Here is a 19,910-nt window from a genome sequence, read left to right as displayed (position 1 = left end):
GCATGTAAACACCCCCCACACACACTAACATCAATCATTTCTACATATGACAGTACATGTGTATACTGTGTATAGACACTGTCTCTGTGTGTGTGTGTGTGTGTGTGTGTGTGTGTGTGTTTGCGCTCATACATGTGGTTACTACAGGGTAATGTGGTTATCCTGTAGGAAGTGTCCTGTAATTTACAGTACTGGACTGTGGTTAGCCGTGTAGCACGGTCCACGTTCCCTGGTACAAAAAGCATCACCACTCAGGGCCCGTTAACCAATCACAGAACAGTACGACCAAGTTACCAGTGACACCACCTCCTCTGTATCAGCAGACTAACACAACAGCGGGCGCATTACGTCTAAAACGTCTGATTACACGCTGCGAAGGTGAACTTTAAATGCAAGTCTGTTTTCTCAGAATCCCCCCCACACAAGGAATTCTACTTGAAATGTGTTTACAAATTCAATTACATTTTCTCTGGATCAATATAACTTCAAATATATATTATAATAATACATCTAAAATTAATATTCTTATATAATCTAATCACAAAATATGCTGTATTTACCATTTAATATATCTTTCAAAAGTGCATAAAATCATTTGTAATGTTCTTGAACTTTAATGAATCTGACAATAATTTTTAAATATATGTATTCAATTCACTATTTTACCATAAGTAAAATTCTGTTTAAAGTTACATTTGCAAACTATTTACAGAATGTCCTTCTAATATTATGGTGAATATCCTTACAGAGTTATTTCAGGTATATATGATCCATGTTAAAATGTTACATTTGTAGTATGTAGGGATATGAATTATGGCTGCGTTTACACCTGCACTTAGAAAATATTTGTGTGTTTTATTGTCATTTATGTGTGAAACCAGTAAATTGTGCTCCAAAGTAAACGTGAAGCAAATAAACCTGAAATGTTATTAAGTGTTCAGTATTTCCTGCACTGTTACAGTGGTGAAGGTACTGGATTTGTAATCAGATGGGTAATCAGGTTCCCACTGAACAAAACCCTTAACCCTCAATTATTGAAGTTGTGTTCAGACAGAATTGTAAGACGCTTTGGACAAACGTGTCAGATAAATGATGTAAATATGACTTTAGTCTACATTAGTGACTATTTCCTCTGCAGTGATTATTTATCCACAGTCAATATTACTCCTGTTTCCTGTAATATTACCTGCAGTGTAGTCATGTTCATTTAACATCAACATATTGTGTAATGTAAGTCTGACCAACACTGAAATATTACACTCATTTATCAAAGTAAAACAAATAATAAACAAAAAACTCACTCTAGAAATCATTTTCTACTTTTCAGTTACTGCGGCTCAAGGTGTAAATATGTAATTATCTTCATTATTTACAGAGATGATTATTCAAAATTAGCTGTGAAATGGAGAATACTTCTGCAGTCTAAACATGTATGGATACGGACTAATATTTAGTCAGTGATCATTCTAGATTGGTATGGAGGCTTTTTTGTGTGTGCGTGTATGCGTGTGCGTGTGTGCATATGCATGTATGCGTGTGTGCGTGTGCGTGGCGTATGCATGTCTCTGCAGGATCAGGTGTCATGTTGTGGTAGAGAAGCGTAATTGCTAGCTGATCCCAGCGTGCACTGCTGCAGAGTAGCAACTACCACAACAACTCCACCAGCCTCTAACGATGTCAACACCAACACACTGGAGTAGTTCATGCTTTCACTTCGAGTGTGCATGCGTGTGTGCAAGACAAAGCTAGCAAACACACATGTCCAGACATGCCAATGACATGCCAATGTATTGCCCTCTTTGGGCACGCTCTGTTGCCTAGCAACAAGGCCAGAAGACATTTATGACAGTGTGGCGAAACCTCTTTTAGAAGTGTGAACTCTATCTTTAAACAGATTAAAGATCTGGTCTGATCTGGCTGTTACTTTTAAATGTCAGATCAATGTTTCTTCACAGCCCACTGGTTTTATACTGGGAGCTGCTACTGTTTCTGCACAGCCCACTGGTTTTATACTGGGAGCTGCTAATGGAAGCGTGACGTTCTTGCTACCTTACTTGGCACTTCCTGTGTTAAGGGTGTTACAGGATACATTTGCAGATCAAGGTAATGTCTAAACTACGGCAACAGGACGTCAGATCAAAGCTGCCCACAGACGCTCCACCCACAGGCGCTCCACTCACAGACGCTCCTCCCGCAGATGCTCCACCCACAGACGCTCCAACCACAGACGCTCTTCCCACAGACACTCCTCCCACAGACACTCACCCACAAATTGTCCTCCCACAGACACTCCACCCACAGACGCTCCTTCCACTGACGCTCCACCCACAGACGCTCCTCCCACAGACACTCCACCCACAGATGCTCCTCCCACAGACGCTCCTCCCACGGACACTTCACCCACGGATGCTCCTCCCACAGACGCTCCACCCACAGACACTCTTCCCACAGACGCTCCACCTACAGACGCTCCACCCACAGACGCTCCTCCCACAGACACTCCACCCACAGACGCTCCTCCCACAGACGCTCCTCCCACGGACACTTCACCCACGGACGCTCCTCCCACAGACACTCCACCCACAAATGGTCCTCCCACAGACGCTCTTCCCACAGACACTCCTCCCACAGACACTCCACCCACAGACGCTCCTCCCACAGATGCTCCTCCCACAGACGCTCCACCCACGGACGCTCCTCCCACAGACGCTCCACCCACAGACACTTTACCCACAGACACTCCACCCACAGACACACCTCCCACAGACACTCCTCCCACAGACGCTCCACCCACAGACGCTCCTCCCACAGACGCTCCTCCCACAGACGCTCCACCCACAGACACTCCACCCAGAGACACTCCACCCACAGACGCTCCACCCACAGATGCTCCTCCCACAGATCCTCCTCCCACAGATGGTCCTCCCACAAACACCTCCCACAGATGCTCTACTACAGCTGCTGACTGAACGCAAAAGGAGTTTAACTGTTTTTCTCCATCTGTGTGTAGCTCATCACACATCACACGAGTGTGGTCACTCGCTAGGTTGGTCACCATCAACCACATGTAAACACATGTAGTGTTGCTGTTTTCATGCTTGATGCCCTCGGTCACAGTACTCATTCATTTTTGAGTGTTTTTTTATGGAAACATTAATGTTTCTTGAGAAAATAAATATCTGATATTTGTATTTTGCTTGCTTGCATATAAAAAGCATTCTAAAGAGGAAGTGCAATGATAACTGCCTTGCGTGAAGACGTGACACACACAACTGTGCGCAGGGACAGTGTGTGTAAGGACCGTATGCAGATGTGTACGGGGGCGGTGTGTGTAAGGACCGTACGCAGATATGTACGGGGACGGTGTGTGTAAGGACCGTACACAACTGTGTACGGGGACGGTGTGTGTAAGGACCGTACACAACTGTGCGCAGGGACAGTGTGTGTAAGGACCGTACACAGATGTGTACGGGACGGTGTGTGTAAGGACCGTACGCAGACGTGTACGGGGACGGTGTGTATAAGGACCGTACACAACTGTGCGCAGGGACAGTGTGTGTAAGGACCGTACACAGATGTGTAAGGGGACGGTGTGTGTAAGGACCGTACGCAGATGTGTACGGGGACGGTGTGTGTAAGGACCGTACACAGATGTGTATGTGTGTAAGGACCGTACACAGATGTGTAAGGGGACGGTGTGTGTAAGGACCGTATGCAGATGTGTACGGGGACGGTGTGTGTAAGGACCGTACGCAGATGTGTAAGGGGACGGTGTGTGTAAGGACCGTACGCAGATGTGTACAGGGACGGTGTGTGTAAGGACCATACACAGATGTGTACGGGGGCGGTGTGTGTAAGGACCGTACACAGATGTGTATGGGGGCGGTGTGTGTAAGGACCGTACGCAGATATGTACGGGGACGGTGTGTGTAAGGACCGTACACAGATGTGTACGGGGACGGTGTGTGTAAGGACCGTACACAACTGTGCGCAGGGACAGTGTGTGTAAGGACCGTATGCAGATGTGTACGGGGGCGGTGTGTGTAAGGACCGTACGCAGATATGTACGGGGACGGTGTGTGTAAGGACCGTACACAACTGTGTACGGGGACGGTGTGTGTAAGGACCGTACACAACTGTGCGCAGGGACAGTGTGTGTAAGGACCGTACACAGATGTGTACGGGACGGTGTGTGTAAGGACCGTACGCAGACGTGTACGGGGACGGTGTGTATAAGGACCGTACACAACTGTGCGCAGGGACAGTGTGTGTAAGGACCGTACACAGATGTGTAAGGGGACGGTGTGTGTAAGGACCGTACGCAGATGTGTACGGGGACGGTGTGTGTAAGGACCGTACACAGATGTGTATGTGTGTAAGGACCGTACACAGATGTGTAAGGGGACGGTGTGTGTAAGGACCGTATGCAGATGTGTACGGGGACGGTGTGTGTAAGGACCGTACGCAGATGTGTAAGGGGACGGTGTGTGTAAGGACCGTACGCAGATGTGTACAGGGACGGTGTGTGTAAGGACCATACACAGATGTGTACGGGGGCGGTGTGTGTAAGGACCGTACACAGATGTGTATGGGGGCGGTGTGTGTAAGGACCGTACGCAGATATGTACGGGGACGGTGTGTGTAAGGACCGTACACAGATGTGTACGGGGACGGTGTGTGTAAGGACCGTACACAACTGTGCGCAGGGACAGTGTATGTAAGGACCGTATACAGATGTGTACGGGGACGGTGTGTGTAAGGACCATACGCAGCTGTGTACGGGGACGGTGTGTGTAAGGACCGTATGCAGCTGTGTACAGGGACGGTGTGTGTAAGGACCGTATGCAGGGCAGTATTAGTTCTGCCAGTAACTCTCCCCACTTTTGCGGAGGCCAATAAAATGCAGAAATTGCATCCTGAACACACCTGAGTCCCTTCTGCTCTGGGTTTTTTTTTGCCATGGGCAGTTTCCCATGAGACACTGGTGATAGGTGTGCTTCCCCCAGCCATGAGCTGAATAACGACGCTTATCTTACACACAGTCACATCGCTGGCCCGTAGAGCGCCGTGCGTCCAGAAACACCTGTGGAAAAGGCAGTGGTAAGGAGGCAGCTCAGCAACGACATTGACCTGATGGGACTGACCTGATTGGTTGACTGTGTAGAGCAGTGGCATGTGCCTTCAGCACACCGCTACTGGAGATGGCGAGTGAGCGTGAGATGGAGGTACACTACCATCCTGCTCTATGCAGAGTATGACACCGTGTCAGACTGACAGCCACTCCTCACGGCGGGACAGGCAGGAGGTTTGCCAAGAGCTCGCTGTGCTTGTGTGCTTGCCTGAGGAGCACGGAGAACATTCAGGGTGTAATCTCACATTTCCAGCCTCTATAACATGATTGACAGTTTGGAGCAGGTGCACTACCTTGTGAAAGCATCTAGGGTGACCCCAGCAACGACTCAGCGTGGCATTACCCTGAGAAGACCTGTCTGCCTGTGAACCAGACCTGCAGAGGAGACCGACCCTGTCCAGACCTGTCTGTGACCCCACACAACGGAGACTTGGATTTGGGTTTATCAAACATTTTAGAGTTATTTGAACCCAAACATTTGACCCTCATAAGTAATGTAATATTTATTTCTCTGAAAACAACTAAATCACTTTGCTATGGAATCGAATTCTTTAAAATCAACATGAATCTGTCATAGTGCCTCCTTGACGCCACCAAGTTCAGGACGGTTGCCTGTTTCTCCAGCATGGCTCAAAGCGCACACACCTTGGAGCTGTGATTGTTTGTCGAGGAAGACGTTGAGCATTTGATGGTTCTACGTAAAAAACAAACGAAAACAACCTCCTTGTTTCTGTCTCATGCTGGGATGCAACACATTTAGTTATCGTTTATGTTTCTGCCAAGTTGTTATGCTGAAAAAAAATCCAACCACTTGCTCATCCCCATCTGACAGTGTGGCCTCCTCCTCCTCCTGGTTGCCAGAGTTGCACTCTCCATGTTGCCACGGGGATGAGTCTCTTCAGGAGAGTCTATCCTGTAATATCTGCCGTGTTTCGTCTCATGCGATGACATATAATGGCACACGCGCTCCACCTGTGGACCTTTGACCTAGTGTGAGCTGCACTGCTGTACTTTACTGTCCTAAGTCCTGTCCCCCGTAACCACGTCTGACCCCGTAACCACGTCTGTCCCCCGTAACCACGTCTGACCCCGTAACCACGTCTGTCCCCCATCCCCACGTCTGTCCCCCGTAACCACGTCTGTCCCCCATAACCACGTGTGTTCCCCGTAACCACGTCTGTCCCTCGTAACCACGTCTGTCCCCGTAACCATGTCTGTCCCCCGTAACCACGTCTGTCCCCCATCCCCACGTCTGTCCCCGTAACCACGTCTGTCCCCCGTAACCACGTCTGTCCCCCATCCCCACGTCTGTCCCCGTAACCACGTCTGTCCCCCGTAACCACGTCTGTCCCCCATCCCCACGTCTGACCCCGTAACCACGTCTGTCCCCCATCCCCACGTCTGTCCCCCGTAACCACGTCTGTCCCCCATAACCACGTGTGTTCCCCGTAACCACGTCTGTCCCTCGTAACCACGTCTGTCCCCGTAACCATGTCTGTCCCCCGTAACCACGTCTGTCCCCCATAACCACGTGTGTTCCCCGTAACCACGTCTGTCCCTCGTAACCACGTCTGTCCCTGTAACCATGTCTGTCCCCCATCCCCACGTCTGTCCCCGTAACCACATCTGTCCCCCGTAACCACGTCTGTCCCCCATCCCCACGTCTGTCCCCGTAACCACGTCTGTCCCCCGTAACCACGTCTGTCCCCCATCCCCACGTCTGACCCCGTAACCACGTCTGTCCCCCATCCCCACGTCTGTCCCCCGTAACCACGTCTGTCCCCCATAACCACGTGTGTTCCCCGTAACCACGTCTGTCCCTCGTAACCACGTCTGTCCCCCATCCCCACGTCTGTCCCCCGTAACCACGTCTGTCCCCCATAACCACGTCTGTCCCCCGTAACCACGTCTGTCCCTCGTAACCACGTCTGTCCCCGTAACCATGTCTGTCCCCCGTAACCACGTCTGTCCCCCATCCCCACGTCTGTCCCCGTAACCACGTCTGTCCCCCGTAACCACGTCTGTCCCCCATCCCCACGTCTGTCCCCCGTAACCACGTCTGTCCCCCATAACCACGTGTGTTCCCCGTAACCACATCTGTCCCTCGTAACCACGTCTGTCCCCGTAACCACGTCTGTCCCCGTAACCACGTCTGTCCCCCATCCCCACGTCTGTCCCCCGTAACCACGTCTGTCCCCCGTAACCACGTGTGTTCCCCGTAACCACGTCTGTCCCTCGTAACCACGTCTGTCCCCGTAACCACGTCTGTCCCCGTAACCACGTCTGTCCCCCATCCCCACGTCTGTCCCCCATCCCCACGTCTGTCCCCGTAACCACATCTGTCTCCCGTAACCACGTCTGTCCCCGTAACCACGTCTGTCCCCCATCCCCACGTCTGTCCCCCATCCCCACGTCTGTCCCCGTAACCACATCTGTCTCCTGTAATCACGTCTGTCCCCCGTAACCACGTCTGTCCCCGTAACCACATCTGTCTCCCGTAACCACGTCTGTCCCCCGTAACCACGTCTGTCCCCGTAACCACGTCTGTCCCCTGTCCCCACGTCTGTCCCCGTAACCACGTCTGTCCCCGTAACCACGTCTGTCCCCCATCCCCACGTCTGTCCCCTTAACCACATCTGTCTCCCGTAACCACGTCTGTCCCCGTAACCACGTCTGTCCCCGTAACCACGTCTGTCCCCTGTCCCCATGTCACATCTTTCTTTTTCTTTGACAAATCTTTCTTTAAATAAAACAAATAAAATATTATTTTTATTTTAATTATTATTAATAATAATAATAATAATAATATATTAATATACAATGTTATATATAATATTAATATTATATATACATTTTTCCTATTTCATGCAATAGTGCTTCTTTTTCATCCTTGGTGTGTGTGCATGTGTTCATGTAACATAACAAGCGCGCTCTGTATATTTAGCTTTGATAGATATTTAGGCCATGATGGTTGTCTCTCTCTCTCTCTCTCTCTCTCTCTCTCTCTCTCTCTCTCTCTCTCTCTTTCTCCTTCTCTCTCTTCTCTGTCTTACTGCTATTCCCTTTCTCTCTCTCCCCTTGTTTGTCTCTCTTCTCTTCTGTCTCGCTGTCCCCTGTCTTCTTCTCCTCAGAGGTGTCTCTTCATGCTTCCTGTGTTCCTTCTTCATCTGCATGTCCAAAACTATGGTTCTCCTACTGCCTTCTCTCTCTCTCTCTCTCTCTCTCTCTCTCTCTCCCTCCCCCTCTCTCTCTCTCTCATTCTCCACTCCTCCCTCTCATCCTCTTCCCACTCTCTCATCCTCCACACTCTCTCTCTCTTTCTCTCTCTCTCTCTCTCTCTCTCTCCCTCTCTCATCCTCCTCTCTCTTTCTCCCCATCTCTCTCTCTCTCCCTCCCCCTCTCTCTCTCTCATTCTCCACTCCTCCCTCTCATCCTCTTCCCACTCTCTCATCCTCCACACTCTCTCTCTCTCATCCTCTCTCTCTCTCTCTCTCTCTCTCTCTCAGTCCCCTGTCTGTCTTCTTCTCACTTTCTCCCTCTCTGAGGAGCATCTGTGAATCTGCACCCAAAGCCAACATCTCCTGCACACAGGTCTCCTGGGTGTCTGAATTATCTGTTGAAACACACACACACACCTCAGTCTAAACAAAGTTTTTCTCAAAGAAAGCTTAATAATGTTTTCCTTTCAGCATGTCTCTAACAGATAAACTATAAATATATTTTACATCATTAGAAGGAGAGTCTCTCTCAAAGGGTGCTTAGCTCTCAGACAGCCTGCTTAGCCAAAGGCCACTTATCAACTCCACAAGCAGTGTGTGTGTGTGTGTGTGTGTGTGTGTGTGTGTGTGTGTGTGTGTGTGTGTGTGTGTGTGAGAGAGAGAGAGAGAGAGAGAGAGAGAGAGAGAGAGAGAGAGAGACCTGATACCCACTACACTCCTGTTAAGATGTTCTGATCAATAATACAAGAGTCTTAGAAGCCCACAACACACACACACACACACACACACACACACACACACACACATACACACACAAGCACACACACATACTTTCAGCCAGTGGTTGTTGATCCTATTTGTATGTTTGATTTATTGTATGCTTTGTTTTATTTATTTTTTTGTTTTGACAAACAATTACCCCTTAGCACTGCTGCATTGTCTTTGATGTTTCACAGTTGTTATTAATATCTTTGCAATATGACAGTGAAGACATACGGTTACAACATTTACTGAATCTGAGCAACATGCCCATTAAATGTTGTTGACAGAAAGAATAAAGAGTGTATGAGAGGTTAGATTATAGAGGTTAGATATAGAGGTTAGATTATAGAGATTATATTATAGAGGTTAGATTATAGAGGTTAGATTATAGAGATTATATTATAGAGGTTAGATATAGAGGTTAGATTATAGAGGTTAGATTATAGAGGTTAGATATAGAGGTTAGATTATAGAGATTATATTATAGAGGTTAGATATAGAGGTTACATTATAGTGGTTAGATTATAGAGGTTAGATATAGAGGTTAGATTATAGAGGTTAGATTATAGAGGTTAGATATAGAGGTTAGATTATAGAGGTTAGATTATAGAGGTTCGATATAGAGGTTAGATATAGAGGTTAGATTATAGAGGTTAGATATAGAGGTTACATTATAGAGGTTAGATATAGAGGTTACATTATAGAGGTTAGATTATAGAGGTTAGATATAGAGATTACATTATAGACATCAGATTATAGAGGTTAGATATAGAGGTTACATTATAGAGATCAGATTATAGAGGATAGATATAGAGGTTACATTATAGAGGTAATATAGAGATTAGATATAGAGATTAGATTATAGAGGTTAGATTATAAAGGTTAGATTATAGAGATTAGATTATAGAGGTTAGATATAGAGGTTACATTATAGAGGTTAGATTATAGAGGTTAGATATAGAGGTTAGATTATAGAGGTTAGATTACAGAATTTAGATATAGAGGTTATATTATAGGTTAAAACATGTAATCTGCCTCTCACTGTGTGATTCGCCTGTTCATGTGTCACTCAGGTCTTGTCAGATCTAATCGCTGCATGTGATTGATGAGTTTTTGTGTCAGTCTCAACAGTTCAGTCAGGTGTGTGTAACAGCAGGAAAATCCCAAACCATTCAGCTGCAATAATCGTGGTAATTACACAATAATAGGTGTTCAAGTCATTAATTAACAATGTCTGGGGACAAATTATCCTTCCTTTGTACAACTCCACAAGGGTCCAAATAAACAAATAATTAAATAAATGTGAAGTTATTTGATGAAATGTGAGAGTTATGAATGAATGAATGAGTGAATGAATGATGAATGAATAATGAAGAATGAATGAATGAGTGAATGAATGATGAATGAATAATGAAGAATGAATGAATGAGTGAATGAATGAATGAATGAATGAATGAATGAATGAATTAGTGACAAATTAATGATTGAATGTTGAGTGAGTGAGTGAATGAATGAATGCTCATCAAAATGGGCCAAATAATTCCACCACTTGTATGTGTTATTTTATTAAAACACTCAGCTAAAGGGACATGGTGGCATTAATAGTGTAATTATTTTGAATTCATAATGCCATTTTACTTAAAAATCAGACAAATCAAATTTTCAAAAGTTTCTAAATGATTCATGTTGCCAACAGTGATGTGAGAAGCAGATGTGTTTAGATGTAGACGTGGGACTGATATCAGTTACCTGTTTGATGTTTTCAGGGGTCCAGACCACCACCCCACCAGCCCTTCAGGTTGGGCCATTCCAAGCCCTACTGTACCAGTCCCCTCCACTGACCCCCAGGACTGAACCACTGCAGCTCTGCAGAGAGGGGGAGTCAGTGAAGGGGGCAAAGCACGTTGTTCTGAACATCTGCTACTGGACCACTGCTGAGAGGCAGAGGGCGAGAGAGAGAGGACCGGCGGAGAAGATGAGTGTGAGTCGTATGAGTCGATACAGCATCGTGTCATCGGAGGAGGACGGGCTCCGGCTGACTGCGCTGCCGGGGACCGGCATGAACGGCTACGGCAACGGAAAGATCCAGACGCGGCGGAAATGCCGTAACCGCTTTGTGAAAAAGAACGGCCAGTGTAACGTGCAGTTCACCAACATGGACAAGAAACCTCAGCGCTACCTGGCCGACCTGTTTACCACGTGTGTGGACATCCGCTGGCGCTACATGCTGGCCATCTTCACACTGACCTTCGTGCTCTCCTGGCTGGCGTTTGGCTTGGCCTTCTGGGTGGTGGCACTTCTCCACGGCGACCTGGACAATCCGGCGGGCGATGACAACTTCACACCCTGCGTACTGCAGGTCAACGGCTTCATGGCGGCCTTCCTGTTTTCCATCGAGACTCAGACGTCCATCGGCTACGGCTTCCGCTGCGTAACGGAGGAGTGCCCTATTGCCATCTTCCTCGTGGTCTTCCAGTCAGTCGTGGGCAGCATCATCGACTGTTTCATGATCGGCGCCATCATGGCCAAGATGGCGCGGCCCAAGAAGCGCACGCAGACGCTGCTGTTCTCCCACAACGCCGTGGTGGCCATGCGCGACGGGAAGTTGTGCCTGATGTGGCGCGTGGGAAACCTCCGGAAGAGCCACATCGTGGAGGCGCACGTGCGCGCGCAGCTCATCAAGCCCCGCGTGACCACCGAGGGCGAGTACATCCCTTTGGACCAGCTGGACATCAACGTGGGCTTCGACAAGGGTCTGGACCGCATCTTCCTGGTTTCTCCGCTCACCATCCTGCATGAGATTGACAAGGACAGCCCGCTGTATGGCCTCGGCAAGCAGGACCTGGATACGGCCGACTTCGAGATCGTGGTAATCCTGGAGGGTATGGTGGAGGCCACAGCCATGACGGCCCAGGCGCGCAGCTCCTACCTGGCCAGTGAGATCCTGTGGGGTCACCGCTTCGAGCCGGTGTTGTTTGAGGAGAACAGCCAGTACAAGGTGGACTACTCCCACTTCCACAAGACATACGAGGTGCCGTCAACGCCACGCTGCAGTGCCAAGGACATCCTGGAGGAGAAGTACCTAACCGCACCCAGCTCCAGCGCCTTCTGCTATGAGAATGAGCTGGCCTTCCTCAGCCGCGAGGAAGAGGAGCTGGAAGACGCAGAGCGGAGTGAGCGAGAGGGGGCCCTGAGCCCCAGTCCGGAGAGAACGCCACGACCTACCCCGACACGCAGCCTGGAGCAGAGGCCATACCGCAGGGAGTCAGAGATTTAACCCCTGACCTTTCACCTTTTTGATACTTGTTGATTTTTTTTTTCCTCCTAGAGACACTGGAGTTTAATAAACAATGCAAAGTGCCATAAGGATAGGCTGGGAACTGTGTGTGCATGAGTGTGTGTGTGTGTGTGTGTGTGTGAGTGTCTGTGTGTATAATTGAGAGAAAGGGAGAGGGGCAAAAGAACAGAGAGAGAGAGAGAGAGAGAGAGAGAGAGTGGTTGCATGGGTCATGTGTTCTGGCCAGAGAGATGTTCTAGTCCTGTGCGGAAACTTGAATCTTTTCCTCCTTTTTCATAAAGTTAGTTTAGTTAATCATTTCTGAAACATTAATATGTAAATATTTCTCATAGCTAAATTCGTATTTGTGTGGAGTATACTTTCTAGAGAGAAAAGATTATATATAAATAAGATATATAAGATTAATATATAAAAATAAGTAGTTTTTTGGCTTTTTTGTTCTTTTTTGTTTTTATTTGAAAATTTTACTTTGGCAAGAGTCAAATCACACACACACACACACACACACACACACACACACACACACACACACACACACACATTACACAGGATTATCTAACATTTGAAAGTCCCCTTTAATATTGCACTACCTAGACAAACTTCCATTAAGCTGTTTGTGTGTTTGTGTGAGAGAATATCAGTGCACAGTTGGCAATCATAGATAAAAATTACTAAATTACTATAATTACCCATTACTATTTTTTGACAGAAAATGGGATGTGTGTGAGCCAAAAGCCCAAAAGCCCAAAAGCCCAAACCTGTAAATGTGGACTTTTTGGGCATCTCTCTGTCATAATCGTAATGTAACCTCGTCTGCCGTGACAGAGGCACATGGGTATGGAACCTCTCGTGCTTCTACGTGTGGAGCTCAGGCTCACATCTTCTCAAATCACAAACAGAAACTGTTCATCTGACACACTAAACAGTGACAGACATGCACAATAATGCAGCTCATCATAGCACAACCTTTCTAACAATAGTGTAAAATAAAAGATTAAGATGAAATATATAGAAACATGAAATGGCGTTTGTTGCACTGGGTAAAGATGTTACACCGGGGATAGATGCTCAAAGACACAGATGGTCCTGACGATCACAGTCTCTCCACAGGCAGGTCACACAACAGGACATTCCTGACAAAGCATGACAGGGTCCTGTAGTGCAACTTATAACAAACAAATAACAAACAAATCACAAACAAACAAACATTATATATGGCATATTGATTTCTTTCTTCCCCTCAGCTATTTGATTTGTTCTATGCACAGATTAGTCACAGGACCTCTGGGTTGTATTTTGTGGGTTCAGCAGAACATCTTAATGTTGCAATTTTCCTTCAAACGACTCTCACAAATACCAGCACTCACCCAATAACTAGAAAATCAAACAGAATATAGTACAAATCTGTAGCTCTCTCGTCAGGTATGATCAGGACTAAATCATTAACATACACAATAAACATATGCAAATCAAAATAAACAACAACATCATGTGACAGGGAATGTACCGATACAAAACCAGTCTGAGGTGCGGAAGCAGAAATGACCAGAGGTTCTTAGAAGAGCCTCCCTGTCTAAGCTCAGATTTTTTGCATAAAGCCAGTTATGCAAAATTCAACACCTCTCAGCACGCCTTGCATTCTCACTCACACACGGGACAAAGACAACAGACCAATTGACAAACACTGCTGAATGGCTGGTACACCGCATACAGCTGCCTCAGCGAGGTCTGGCATCTTCCTCCAACACACCACCTCCAGCCACCAGAGAAACCATAGAATCAAATACAGAGAACATTCACCACCAGAGACCAACACCTACAATATTTAACACCAAACACCAACACCTAGAACATTCACCACCAAAGACCAACACCTAGAACATTCAGCACCAGAGACCAACACCTAAAACATTTAACACCAGAGACCAACACCTAGAACATTCATCACCAAAGACCAACACCTAGAACATTCAGCACCAGAGACGTACACCTAAAACATTTAACACCAGAGACCAACACCTAGAACATTCACCACCAGGTCTAGTTCAGAGTGTGCGACGTGAGCAGAGTTGCCGTGGATACATGAGTGGGGAGTGGGGAGAATCTTTATAGGGAGCAGCCTGGATGTTTTCTCTTGCTCCAAGATAGTACACCAATAACACTCACTCCAATAGAATTCCAAAGGTGCTCAAAGATCACTCCCATAACTCTGTATGGAGTACAGTGTGATCTGTACTGGGAACACAGGGGAACACACAGCTTAGCCCGACCACCACTGGTTCCCAGTACAGGTGGGGCCAAGCTGTGTTCCCTGTGTGACATTCAACACCGTCCTGCTGTGTGGACAGTGTGGACTCAACAGGCTGCCTGAACCCCCATCCCCACAATACTGCAATAAATAGACACACTGTTAACATATATTCAGATTTAAAATACAAAGCGCGTAACCACTGAATTGGCAATTAAATGTCCCATTACTATTTATTAACCGTAAAAGGGACGTGTGTGTGTGTGTGTGTGTGTGTGTGTGTGTGTGTTGACACATTCACTATAATGGCTATATTCTACAAGCAATAATTTACCAATAGCAATAATCAGATTATGATTAAGTCCATGAAGAGTGAAATGATCAGGTAAAATAATTTAATTGCACTCTAAAATTGGGAACATTACAGAGGGGGACTTTTAAATTGCCACACTAAACTATGAGGACTTTTATTATATACTTATTTAAAATATGTTCCATTTTGCCCCGAATGCAGGGAAAGAGTCACCGAAGGATCTTTCCCTGCATTCCTTAAAGTTTGGGAATGATCAAGTTTAGGAATGATCAAGTTTAGGAATGATACTGCACTTTGCCAATGAGAAAAAAAAATTGCAGATCTGAAATACCACAAATACTTCTCTGTACTGTTTTAAAAAATCATTAAGGAATGGCTATAACTCATCCAACTCCTCACTGTTTATTTGTTTTTAATGCAGAATTAGTTCTCACAGTTGTAATTTGTGAATAAGTCACTGGAAACCTAATCACACTAGAACTCTGCCCCAGACCAGGTGAATTCAACTACAGGTGTGAATATTCTTCTTCTTTTTAAAATATCTTGACAGAAACCAGGAATGACATGAAGTCTGGGAATCATGTTCACACATCCCATTCAAAATTAAAACACATCCTGTTCGTGTTACAACGGAATTCCCAGGCTTTATTCTTAAGATATTCTACACGTGCTCACTCCTCATGCAGTGATACTGAGGTTACGGTGATGAGGAGGTTACATAGTGATGATGTGATTTTCATGTCATGCTAGCAACAGTGCATTGTCCAATTAGAGGGATAGTTATTCCATAACAATACAACTAAGCCACACACAGAGAGTGACGTTTATTTTGAGATTCTAATCTATGTAGATTAACCCATTACATCACCTAGCATCGTTAATAATTAATAATCAGGCAAAATGAAGCCAAATTGAATGACGTGGGTGTTTGGAATATAAGCATGGTATAGTGTAGCCCAATGGGTGCCGAACCACACTGAACTGAACGTGGACTTGGTTCCACTTTTCTGTGGCAGAGTGAGGGTGTCTAAAACTGAATTCAAAGTGAAGAGAGTAATCCAACAGAAGGTGTATTTCACACTGCGATGTTTTTGGAAAACGTCAATGCTCCACCCACGTTCACATGAAGACACAAAAAATCACTCCCACTCACACACAAAATCACTCCTACTCACACAAAAAATCACGTCAGCACAAACTGACACTGGTGGTTTGGGTGTTAAGCTGTAAATTTATGGCAAGGAATGAACTGTTAGTTATAATCAGAATATCAAGTATCAGCTTGGTACAAATCTGTCCATCAGATACTGTCCACCAGGACAGAGGTGGCGGTAGTGAGCTTCTGACGCATTATTCGTAGGCCGTGGTGCGAATCGTGAAAAAGCTGTTCTAGAACCAATGTTGCCAGGTCAGACTCCGCCCCTTACCACTCAAATGCTTTCTTCCTTTCTTCGTTTGTATTAATGACCAAGCCAAACGTCAGGCTGTGGCTACGTCAGGCTGTGGCTACGTCAGGCTGTGGCTACGTCAGGCTGTGGCTACGTCAGGCTGTGGCTACATTAGGCTGTGGCTACGTCAGGCTGTGGCTACGTTAGGCTGTGGCTACGTTAGGCTGTGGCTACGTTAGGCTGTGGCTACATTAGGCTGTGGCTACGTTAGGCTGTGGCTACGTCAGGCTGTGGCTACGTTAGGCTGTCGCGTTTTTGGCAACAAAAAAACCTGACAATATTTTAAAAATAACCCGTGTTTAAAAGCACAACGCCTTCTGAGAAGGCTAAAGTTATTCTCTCTGTCCATGGGACATTTCACTCTTATAGCCAACATCCTCTACCATCTCTGTGGTTTCAGTTTCCATGGAAACCTGTCAGCTACATTACTGTAGAATCATCTATCTGAAAGGAGAGAGCACCTGAGATCACCAGACAAAGAATCAAAATGCTACCAAAATTTTAAAAAAAAAAGTAAACAATCACAAATCTTACACAATATATTTTTTTATATATAGTAATTTTCCTACCGAGCTATTCTCTGGTTGCACATATTTAACAGTGTTGTTTATAAGTGCAAAATAGAAATGATACCAGACCAAAACAGCAAGGAATCTCCCTGACTGTCACGGCTCTGGGATGCTTTAGGAGTCAGTCTCAGTAGATGAAAACATGCTTCTGTTAAGAAGTGACTGAATCACCCTGGACCTCTAGTCTTCCACACACACACACACACACACACACACACACACACACACACAGGGCTCCTACTGTACATGAATCATGTAGAACTATTGAATTATTCAATTAAAGCATAATTATTAAAAACCATCTGTCTCTTAGACTGTTCATTCACTAATAATGTGAAACACAGAGTTGTGTGTGTGTGTGTGTGTATGTTTCTTTTTTTGCCATGTATATCTATATATTTTATAGGATGTATGGAGTTATATAAATCTTGACCTTTGGCCATTTCTTGAGCGCGCGCACACACACACACTCATACAACCCAACCAGGTCCAAACGCAGTTCTAGGAATGTTTATAAACATTAAAAAAATCACGTCTGAAACTCATCTCATCCAGATTCCAGCACCTCACAGCTAAAGAGCAGCTTCCCAGTTCAGAACTATGCCAGTCATATTAATGACTACTTAACAGTCTCATGTCTTCACCTGGGCAAGGACAGTGGGCACCAAGATACGTCATACGTCAGTCATCATACGTCAGTCGTCATACGTCACTCGTCATACGTCACTCGTCATACGTCAGTCGTCATATGTCATACGTCAGTCGTCAGTCGTCATACGTCAGTCATCATACGTCAGTCGTCATACATCAGTCGTCATACGTCACTCGTCAGTCGTCATACGTCACTCGTCATACGTCACTCGTCATACGTCACTCATCATACATCAGTCGTCATACGTCAGTCATCAGTCCAGTCGAAAAAGACACACAAAGAGGGGTAGATAAGTGGTAACCAGGGACTCTCAACAGAATGGTCTCTGTCTCTGGTGAGGATTTCTTGTCTCTCGCAGGGACAGAGTTTGGGGGGGTGTCGCGGGTGTAGAGCTAGCCTCCTTTCTGCTACCGTACCCAGCGAAGAGCTGCGTTATTGAGCGTGTGGCTCTGTGTGTGAGTCAGGCTGAGAGAACAGGCGATGTGTCATGAGAGTTGTTAGATTCGCTGTGAGCTGCCGTGCAGGAGGACATCCCCCTACACAGACACCGTCAGTATTAACAGCCCAGACTGCTGCCTGATTTAGGTGATGTGCTAATTAAAGCTTTGTTTGTCTCTGCACATAAAATGAATGGTGTGTGTGGTCATGCTCACTATTACCACACACAGAATCAGGCAGAGAAAGGCAACATATTGTAATTCAAAATAAAGTTCATGTTAAATACTAAACAGGATAAACTTGAAATCATTATAAAACTTTCATTCAGAATCAGACTGTTTTCATTCACCAAGTACACATTCAAGTACATATTCAAATTCAGAATTCATTCAGCATAAACAGCAGTACAAGCTAGAAGTCGAGACAGAGATTTGGTACCATTTGGAGATTTTAGGAATATTTACCAAAGTGAAGCACAAATGAAGACTCGTGAAACCGTACTATAATAAAAAAATGACATCCCACACACACACGAAAAAACACACACGAATATAGACATATAAAATCTAAGCAACTGTGGCTACCACATGGTCTCTTTTCTCTGTCTTACAAAGAAAGAAAGAAACAGAACTTTAACCTCACTGTCTTTAATGAAGCATATTCACACACACACACACACACGCACACACACACACCACACACACACACATACACGCACACACACCACAAACACAGACACATAGGAACACCACACACACACACGCACACACACCACAAACACAGACACATACGCACACCACACACACACACACGCGCACACACACACACACACACACACACCAGAAGAAGTAGTATCAGTTGTTGCTGTTTAAGCAGCTAAGATCTCTGACTGGTGCACGTTTACATGTCATCTCTGTGCCAATCACACACCTATTGCTAAACAATAACCTAAACCCCCCCCCCCATGGGGCTTAGACTAACGTAAACACACACACACACTATCAGTATGACATGCGATGACACAATTTTCAGTGGGTGGGAGATGAAACCGACATGTAAGATAAAACGTTTTAGACATATATCTGTTTATCTTTGTTTTTCAATCGATGAAAGGACGAATGGATGTCAGTGGAGAGTTTCTCTGATACGACCATAATCTGACCTCCGCACAGAGAGAAACACGAGAACCGTTTTTAAATAATAGCATGCGTTCGTATTGCTGTTCTGGGATCAGAAGTAAAAAAGATTAAATAACATTCACCATAAAGGCAAGCAAGTTTAATTGTGTAGAACATTTTATACACAGTAGAAATTCAAAGATCTTAACAGAAAATTAAATAACAAGTTTATTACATCCTAATCTGTATAAAAATATATATAGTCAAAATTATTCAAACAGACACGTAAACTTTATATTACACAATACTAGTGTCATATTACATTATATTACACAATACTAGTGTGTCATATTATATTATGTGTAATATTATATTATATTACACAATACTAGTTAGCTGGATAGTCCAGGTGTTAAACTTTCAGGCTTTTGTGGAAGATGTGGTGAGTTTGAAGATGGTAAATTGTGGGATTTATTTTCCATATAATTTATTTATTATAAATATAGCACTTAACATTAGACAAATAACAAATAGAAACTAGAATCTAATAGAAATCTAAAATTAAATGGCTAAAATAATTAGGAAGCCATTACTTCAAACTAACAGTAACTCTTGATGGGGTTTGTGGGTTCTTGTGTAGTGTCATGCAGTAATAGAGGTTATATAACAGACTGAAAGGACCGCAGAATTGAACTAACCACAGACACAGTGCCAT

At 45.2% G+C, this 19,910-nt stretch overlaps 1 protein-coding gene across 1 annotated transcript in view; it reads left to right on the top strand.

The window, feature by feature from the left end:
* The window catches only part of kcnj12a (potassium inwardly rectifying channel subfamily J member 12a), a 19,285-nt gene extending 2,085 nt beyond the window's left edge, over window positions 1-17,200 (top strand). The window contains exon 2 of the mRNA XM_035530409.2: window positions 10,878-17,200. Coding sequence (XP_035386302.1) covers window positions 11,087-12,388 — 1,302 coding nt within the window. The 5' untranslated portion in view covers window positions 10,878-11,086 and the 3' untranslated portion in view covers window positions 12,389-17,200. The remainder of the gene's footprint in view (window positions 1-10,877) is intronic.
* Window positions 17,201-19,910: the final 2,710 nt, after the last annotated feature.

The sequence above is a fragment of the Electrophorus electricus genome, chromosome 14, assembly GCF_041902795.1.
Source record: "Electrophorus electricus isolate QZ-2024a chromosome 14, ASM4190279v1, whole genome shotgun sequence".
Lineage (NCBI taxonomy): Eukaryota > Metazoa > Chordata > Actinopteri > Gymnotiformes > Gymnotidae > Electrophorus > Electrophorus electricus.
The sequence above is the reverse complement of the archived record's forward strand: the minus strand, read 5'-3'. Positions and strand labels throughout refer to the sequence as shown.